Source organism: Galendromus occidentalis, unplaced genomic scaffold, assembly GCF_000255335.2.
Source record: "Galendromus occidentalis unplaced genomic scaffold, Mocc_1.1 scf7180000077271, whole genome shotgun sequence".
NCBI classification, from domain to species: Eukaryota; Metazoa; Arthropoda; class Arachnida; order Mesostigmata; family Phytoseiidae; genus Galendromus; species Galendromus occidentalis.
In genome coordinates, this window is record NW_003805259.1 from 20,642 (window position 1) to 29,853 (window position 9,212).

Genomic DNA, 9,212 nt, shown 5'->3' on the forward strand with positions numbered 1-9,212 from the left:
ACGTGTCACCGGAAAGCCAATGCGGGCCATGTTTCTAATCCACGTTGCGATCTCCTGATCGGTCTCTCCCAGAACTGGCTCTGGGCCACGGCGCTCTCTTCGATTTGAATCGCTTGCGATCTTCCTCGACAGGGTTGATTTCGGGACTCCGTATCGCTGCTCCGAACGCCTCAAACTCATCCCTTTACTCACTGCTTCAAGAGCATTTTGGAGCTGATCATCGGTGTGATGACTGTCCTGTAACGTGGGGATAATCGGAATCCCATTCCTAGAGCGACTGTTAAGGAGGTCCAGAATTTCTCCAGAGAGAAGACAGGTCGAAGAAAAACTAACCGTAGGCATCCCGAAGAAGGCTCGACGCGATCCAGACACATCCAACGATTCAACACCAATATTCTCAGTAAAGCATTAATTATCTCAAGCTCTGAATTACTCCGAAGCAGACGCGAGTCTCGAATTTCAACAACAAGAACGAGATTCGCGAGTGACACAGTTGTGTCCCAAAACCGGTCAGCGTGTCTCTGATTCGAATTTCACGAAAAAAATCTGACTTCGGGTGGATAACGAACTTAACTCCTGCTCAATGATGAACAGAAACTTATTTCGATCATGAATTGAATAGAACAGTAATCAGAGCTAGAGGGAATTGGGGAAATCTCTTAGATTTTCAGTGAGCCAATTTGGAAATTCTCTGCTGTCGAATCTCATCACTGCCGATAGCTGAGCTGGAAGCAGAGGCATCGAGTTTCGGGGCTTAGATAGGCAGCTCGACTCGAGACTTCGATCTCCATGTCATCCGAGCCCACTTTCATGCTGAGCGCGCCTCTAGAATTCGCTAAGAACGAAAAGTGTCCCATAACTGGTACGCTTACGCTTATATTGTCTAAAATGCTTATTTCAAGCCAGTATGCTTATATTGCTTAGAGTGCATATTTCCGAAGAAAGCGGCGAAAAAGCTTGGAATGCATGCTTGTGCTCATAAGCGGCGGAGATGAGCTATCATAGCGTAGTCGCCTGAGCGTGTTCCCCAATAATAATTATTGGATGGAAAGCATTTGGGTTTGAAGGGACGTTCCGCAAGCCTTCCGTGATGGCTTCCTGTCTTCCATGAGATTCAGTTCATTCATTCGTCAGTTGCTCGGGGTTTTGAATGCGACGAAGTAGACTTGTATGTGCGATCAAAGACTCATCGCGTCTCTAATCTGATCGGCTCACGGTGACATTCCAAAGTAGATTCCAAGTGACATCAGTGGCACCTCAAAATGTGATCGTCAGCAGCTCTCCGTTGCTGGAGGGATCTGATGCTCTCAATGCTTCACACTCGAGCTCTGTGACAGAGGACTGAACAGCTCACTCTCTGAAGTGCACCGTCACCATCACCCTTGATTTTTCCTATCAAGCTAAGTTCAAACTCTACGGCTTCGTGAAATGCCGAAGCAAACAGCACCGGTCCAGGAAAGGTTGAAAATCTTCATTCGTGATTTCGGAAGCGACGTTTTCTGAATATCGGGAGAAGACCTCTTTTGTAAAGCCTGCAAGAAGACTGTTTCGGGCGCGAAAAGATTTGCAGTCTCACAGCATGTGCAGGGTGCCAAGCATCTAGCTCTAGTGAGCGATGGAACGAGCTCGTCCTTAGATCATAGTGAGTCAGAGGCATCTGGGAAGCTATCGCAGTTTAGTCTCGATCTATGTCAGGCATTCGTCTCTTCCGGCATACCACTGCACAAATTAGAAGACATTCGACTTAGGAGTTTCCTCGCGAAATATGTTGAGCAGCCAATACCGTCCGCCGTCACTCTGCGGCTCAACTACCTGAGATACGTGTACGAACGGAAAATCGAGCAGATCCGGAGTCGCGTAGCGAACAACAACGTCTGGATTTCCATCGACGAGACGACCGACGCAACCGGACGGTTCGTGGCGCATGTCATCATTGGGACTCTTGTAACTTCAGACAGTCGCTGTTACCTCTTTCATGCCGATAGCCTCGAGAAAACAAATAGCTCTACCGTCTCGAAAGTTCTCATCGATGCTCTAAATCTCTTAAGGCCGGGAGGAATCGAAACGGAACGCGCTCTCCTGCTGGTCTCTGACGCCGCGGCATATATGAGAAAAGCAGGGATAGCTCTGAAGGTAATATTCCCTAAAATGCTGCATATAACTTGCGCAGCACACGCCCTACATCGCGTAGCGGAGGAAATACGAATCATGTTCCCGGATGTGGACAGGCTTGTGGCAAACGGCAAGAAGATTTTCAGGATAGCAGCATCGAGAGTAACAGCCTTCCGGGAATCTCAACCAGGGATTCCCCTGCCACCTCAGCCTATCTTAATGAGATGCGGCACCTGGATTACTGCGGCCACTCACTATGCTGTCAATTTCGAAAGCTTCGCGGAAGTTGTTGAGAGCTTCGATATGAATGAAGCTGTCAGTATCCAAGCGGTCAGAGAACTGCTGGAGAGACCTTCAGTGAAGTACGACCTGGCATGTATCTCACAGCGAATTTCGGCTGGCTACCCGCTGCGATTACTCAGCTCGAGGAGCAGACGAAGCCCCTCACCCAAGCAGTTGACACTTTCTCGGAAGCGATCGCAAAACTCCAAGCAGTCCCTGGCCCTGTGGGTCTTCGCGTCAGCCAAAAGTGCGAGTTCGTTATCCAGAACAATCCAGACTATGCCAAACTGAGCTCAATCGCTCAAATCCTGCGGGGCCACCGGATCGCAGATTGCATGGATTCTTACAACGCCTTAGAACTCTCGTCCTTCCGCTTCGCGCTGATTACGTCGACGGATGTAGAGAGAAGTTTTTCAATGCTCAAACACACCCTCAGTGACCGACGTCACTGCCTCACATTCGAGAATTTCAAAATGATTCTTGTTATCAATTGTAATACGGATCCTTAGTTGAGCAGGTCGAATATTCCTTCAATTCGCATAAAAAGCCGAATCAATCCATCCACGTAACTCCATTCCATGTAATCCGTATATTCTGCGAGCCAACGGTGACCTTCCCCCAACTCTCCCTCATGACTTGCAGAGCTTACTCTACCTGATAGAGATGCTTATTTTTTGATAATTGATGTCGCTTATATTGCTTATTTTGGATGCTATTTTCGCTTATATCGCTTATTCTGGATGCTTATTTTGCTTGTTTTAAATGCTTATCCCGCTAATTTTTTGGTGCTTGAACGTACGGGCTTTACTCATGTATGTGCGCGATGAGGGAGGCGCCGCGCGCGTAGGAACTTGGCGGTTAGCCATTCGAAATATCGGTGTCCTCCATGCCAAGCTAAGGCATCGCGGCAGAGGAAGACGAATTCCGGATATTCGAGCGTCGACACGCGCTCTCAAATCGAACGCGCGCGAATCGAAAGGGTGTCAGCCCGAACTACAGGCGGAAACGAATGTGGAATTGCGACTCTTGGGCTAGGAATCAAAAGAAAAGAGCGCGGCATGACGGCACTGGGAAAATCCCGCGTGTAGGCTGCACGCATGCTGTGGCACCCACTCCTAGAGGAACAATGAAGGCACTGGTCGGATTCACTAATTTCTCCTGGAGACGGGATGCGCTAGACTTCTGAACTCAGGTGGTGTAGTGACATCAACCTGGTTGACTTCGCGAGAGAGAGGACCCGAGGATTTAAACCTCGAGGTTCCTAGAACTCGGTACGAGGCGGGCGTGGCCGTCGTACGCGAGTCTGCACTTGCTACTGAATGTTTCTTCTCTCTGCCGCTAGGGCGCCGACTGTCATTCTCTGTTCAGCTGTTTCTCTACCGCTCCGCGCACAGTCCCACAGCTGGCTGCTGAGAGCCCGCTTGGAGGAAGAGGCCGATGCGGCTGGTTGTGATCTGGGTTGCGCTCCCGTCTCCTAGAGATCGTTTATTGAATAATTAATGAAACTGAAATATATCGACATATCGATATAATGACTAACATGACAAATAAATAGAGAGGGAACTGCTGTTCCCTGAGAACTGAAAATGCTGAGCTCTTGATGGTTACCCAACCTAACTGCATTTCGATCCCCAACTAGCTCGTGTGTGTTTGAGATGTGTGTTTGAGTTGTGTAGTTGCGCAGCGGACCTGGTCCGTTCGTCACAGTCCCCCCCGAATTTCCGAAGGGGTCGGAAATTCTGTGAGTTATGGCCATTGGCGCGCGCGCTCTGAGATTTGAATACACTCCACCTTGTCATGCTCACGGTGGCGCTGTGGTCGGGTTACGGTTTTCCTCGGCGGGAATGAAAGTCTTGGAGCTCAGTGTTCGTCAGTGTCTCTGCTGATCAGACGATTCCGATTCTTTGGCTTCGTCCGTTGGATCCCTGCCTTGCTTGAACATAGGAACGAGTCGCCCGTCGCCGTCTTTGCTCGCGTTGGACATGGCTCCCGTGAGAAACCCCTACCATCGATCCCCCAGGGGAATCCTCACTCGCGAGTGTTGGGAAATCACCTCTGTTTCTGTGAACAAGGTCATTCCCATTACTGTCTTAAAAGTTTTCCAGAGGTCAGTGTTCTCTTTTGAATTAATTACACTTGTTTACATGATAATTGTACTTGAATATGTAAGCCAAGAAACCCTGATCTAATTGATACAGAAAAAGACTGAATAGTCTTTTTCTGGAGAAATCCTTCCGTTTTCCACTGTAAGGGTCTATGAAACCCGGACGGCATATAAGACACATTGAAATAAACATCAGACACAGATTCTTCTGTCACACGCAATCCTTGCGTCCTCATTCTTGAGAAGCACCTTCCCGGCCAGCCCTCGACCCTCGGAGATCATCAGAACATTGTGCCGAAACAACTCTAAACTCCGGACAACGGACTCCTGCCGAACTGAGCAACTGCTCTGTGAGCTAACACTCACTGGGATCCTCTCGGATTCCTAACAGCGAGGTAGTGTTGCTTGGATGATATCTCTTTATTGCGGGGTTTTTTGTTGATCTGCGATCTAGGGCTCGTTCGTTTCCCTTTCAGCTCATAAAAGACACCCCTGGACTGGAATTGCATACGAGTGCGACCGTAGACAAGGTCTCGCTCCTGATGTGGAAGAGCCTTTTGACGAGTGAGCAAGTCCCGTATCGCAAGGCGACGGAGGCGATCTACGGCCGACGACCAGCACTGCCGCCAGGGAGTTTAGAACCTCCCCGGCGTCTATTTCTTGTGGTCCCTCCGACGTGGTATTCGGAGCGATTCTTGTGCGCGCTGAAAAAGGCGTCTGACACGGACGTTCTTTCCGTTTCGATTCCACGGGACCAGGTCCCTCATATGATGTATTTGCCCGACCTTGTGTTTGCCGGAGCCGGGCTCCTGACGCCGCCGATGTACTGTCCATGCTTGGACCATTGGCATCCTCTGGTCGCTTTCACTTATCAGGAGCGCCAGGAAGAACTGAATGCGTATTCTGCGAGGTTGCGCGCTGCTCGCGCCGACGTTTGAGGGTTTTCCCCCTCCTTTAAATTTTGTTTGAAGTGTATCAATGTTGGTGAGATGGCCCTGGGCCTTTGAATAAAATTATAATTTTAACTTTTAAATTTTGTGTTTCGAGTATTTGGTATGTGGTCGCTGGGGAAGCTATTGGGGGTCGATTGGGTACAGTTTCTTGATGGGTCGATTGAGGACCTGGCCCGTCGCTGTTCTTATGATGCATGATCTTGCCGTTTTCGGGTCGGTGTTTTCCGGAAATCCGATTACTCGACAGAGTGGCCATGGGCTCTATTGAAGGTTTCTCCTTGCAGTAGGCAGATTTCGCCGACGGTTAGGCCTAGCCCTTGCCGGGGTTTGCTTGTGTGCTGTTTTCAGATATTGCAGGTATTCTTCGTGGTAGCGTTTCCAATACGCGCTGAGCATTCGCTGTTGGTATTTCCACCTTGTGGAAAATATGATTTTGTCTTGATCTATCCGCCTCTGAGGTTTCGCCTTGTGTTCCGGAAGGAACGTTCCTCCTCTGTATCCGAAAAGAAGATCTGCTGGAGATAATGCTTCAATTTCGTCCGCCCCTGAGGCGACGGTCGTAATTGGTCTGCTGTTAACCATCGCTTCGATGCCGCTGAGGATTACTTCGAAATCTCTGAAATGTGGAATTGCTGTCCCTAGGATCTTTCGCAGGGGTCGTTTGATCGTCTGGACTTGGCGTTCATAGAACGCTCCGAACCATCGGGCCCTTGGTGTTATGAATCTCCACTTGATGAAGGCGTTGGCTAGGAATTTTTTGACCTCGTCGCTTCTGATATGTTCGTAAAGAACTCTGAGTTCTTTGGCTGCTCTTTGGAAAGATAGCCCGTTATCTGACGTTATTGTCCGTACGGCTGGGAAACGATTAATGAATTTTTGTAATGCCCCTAGGACTTCCACTGTGGAGAGATCGTACGTTAATTCGAGGTGAACTGCTCTGCTGACACTGCATGTCAGCAGGAGTATATAGCATTTCCCCACTTTCCTGATTCTTTCTTGTATCTGAATGGGCCTGCGAAGTCGCAGCCTGTGTTGGTGAAGGGGGGTGCTTCCTCGAGGCGAAACGCTGGTAGGGGTGGGGTTGGTTGGCTTGTGGCCTCGCCGTGAAAGAGTCTGCAGGTTGCGCATGAACTGATTACGCGTCGTATGATTTTTCTTGCGTGGATGAGAAGAAAGCCTTGTCTTAGTATTTGTAAGACAGCATTCATCCCCCCTGAGTGGAAACATTGTCTCTCATGAATATCTTGTACGATTAGTTTCGACAGATGACAGCTCCCTGGGAGAATGATCGGATTTTTCTGGGCATCGGAGAAGTGCGATGACCTGGTGAGTCTGGACTCGCAGTGAATGAGACCGTCTTCCTCGAAGTGTGGGTTATACAGATAGAGTTGATGGCTCTTTTTTATGTTCGAGCATTGATTTTCGTATTCTTCCTTGAAGTAGGTTTTTTGGATCAGTTGGAGAAGCGAAAGCCTTGCTTCGATCATTTCTTCGGCGTCGAAAGTCAGTTTTCCGGTGTGTTGTGGATGTCGTTGGAATTTGATGCCCTGAGCAACTCGAGATTTCGCTTGCTGTGCTTTCTTCGACATTCTCTGCATCAGAGCCCAAAATCGGATCACTTTGATCCATGAGGAAAACGTGTTTTCGAAGAAAATCGACCCCTGTTGGATGCGTTAGGTGGTCGATGTGACCATGCAGGCGACATTTTGTCGGCGTTCGGCGTTGAATTCCTTGGAGGATGTGTCGATCTTCAGGTTCGGCGGAAGTTAAGTGGGGATCTGATCCCGATGACTCAACCAGCGCGGCCCCTTGAGCCAGAGGCTTCTGTTTGGATCGGTTGATATGTCTGCTCCGCGCGAAACGAGGTCGGCCGGATTGTGCTCTGATTGAACGTAGCTCCATTCGACCTGGCCGACGAGTGTGTGAATTCGCCGAATCCTGTTCGCTACATAAGGTTTCCAGCGTACTGGTGATGATTTCACCCAGCCCAAAACGCTGGAGTTGTCCGAATATAGGTGGGTTGAATCTATTTCGAAATCCATGAGGTTTGTGATGGTGTTCACCAGTCTGGCTGATAACAGAGCTCCTAGTAGTTCGAGTCTGTGGATTGACATCGGCTTGACTGGGCTTACTTTCCCCTTCGCCGTTAAGGAATGAACCCTTGGTACTGCGCTGTCGAAAATTTCTCGCAGGTAAATGACGCAGCCGTAGGCTGTCAAGCTCGCATCGGCGAAAGCGTGCAGCATTAATCTTTCGATCGATGTCTGTCCCTGAGACAGTCTCGTGATGAATTCCGCATACTCGTTCTTGTATGTTTCGTCTAACGGCGTGTCCCAACCTTGTTTTGATTTCCACAGCTTCTGGAGCAGGATTTTGGAATTTATTGTGGTTGGTCCCGTTATCCCTAATGGATCGGAAATTTGAGCCAGTCCCCTAAGGAGCTTTCTTTTTGAAGGTTCGCCCGACTGAAGCTCGCTGATCGCTTTTGATGTTGGTACGGATAGCATGTCTGTTGTCTGGTTTTAGGGAACGCCCAGGAATTTCGAGTTTTCCTGACCGGAACTGGCTGGGTTTTCGACTGGTGAGTGGCTTCTGATGAACTCTGCCAGCTCTGGGCTGTTCGTTGACCATTTCTTTAGTGGCATGTGTGCCTCCTGGAAGATCTGGAATAGTAGTCGGATTCTGTATCTCGCATCCTGGATATCGTTACTCCCTCCTGGAATGTCGTCCATGTAGAAATTATCAATTATCTCTTGGATGAATTCGCGATCCGATGGGTACTTCTCTAGTGCGTGATGTAGGTGGAGTCGTAGCCCTTGGCAATGCAAGAATGGCGAGCATACGAGGCCGAAATCGAGTCTGGTTGCCCAAAACTCTTTCGTCTTCGCGTTCTCGTTGGTTGATATCCCTAATGGCCAGAGAAATCTGAGGAATGTTCTGTCCTCCTGTGCGATCCTGAATTGGAGAAAGGCTTTCTCGATGTCTGCTGTGATGGCGTATCGGTACTGACGGAACTTGAAGATAACCTTCAGGATGTTCGGGAGCAGGTTGGGTCCTTGGTGAAGAACGTCGTTTAACCCTGCTCCATTTGAGCGTCTGGCGCTTGCGTCCTTGACTACTCGCGTTTTGATTCCGGAGGGAGCCTCGGGGTTTGCTTTGAAAACCGCCTGGATGGGGAGATAGTGTGCCAGCTGCTGGCTTGTCTTCGGTTGTGCTTCCTCCGCAAATCCGGCGTCGATGTAGCCTTTGATCTCATCGTCCACTGCCTTGAGTTTGGCGGGATCAGCTCTGAGTTTGTTGAGGAAGGAGTGTAGGCGGGAGCGGGACAGGTTCTCGTTATCTCCTAGAGCTCTGAGGTTGTCTCGAAACGGGAGCCTGAGTATGTATCGCCCTGAGCTGTCTCTTTGCGTCGTTTTTTTGAGGTGTTCGATCAGCGCTTTGTTGAGGCTGTTTTATTCCTCCCTTAACTCGCTTGATGATTCGTCTTCTAATCCTAGATCTTCTGATTTCCACAGGCATTCGATATCATTCATCGTGTTGTCCCGGTTGGTTGATGATGATTTGGCCTTGCCGTGTGTGATCTGGTGGGAGGATGTTGAGTCGTCGCTTGTGATTGAGGTGCTCGGCTGTGCTGCGATAAAACCACAGAATCTTGGGAGGTGGATTTCGGATTTCGTTGCTCCCTCAGAGCCCCCGAAGATCCATCCGAATATCGTCTCGAATGCGAAGATGTTATCGAATGTTCTTGGGTTTGAGAATCC

At 49.3% G+C, this 9,212-nt stretch overlaps 1 protein-coding gene across 1 annotated transcript; it reads left to right on the top strand.

Moving 5' to 3' along the window:
- The first annotated feature begins 2,486 nt into the window (after positions 1 to 2,486).
- On the top strand, positions 2,487 to 2,903 carry LOC108864082 (uncharacterized). Its single transcript, XM_018639020.1, has one exon. It carries the CDS (start codon positions 2,487 to 2,489, stop codon positions 2,901 to 2,903), a length of 417 nt encoding a protein of 138 aa, XP_018494536.1.
- The last annotated feature ends 6,309 nt before the right edge of the window (positions 2,904 to 9,212 follow it).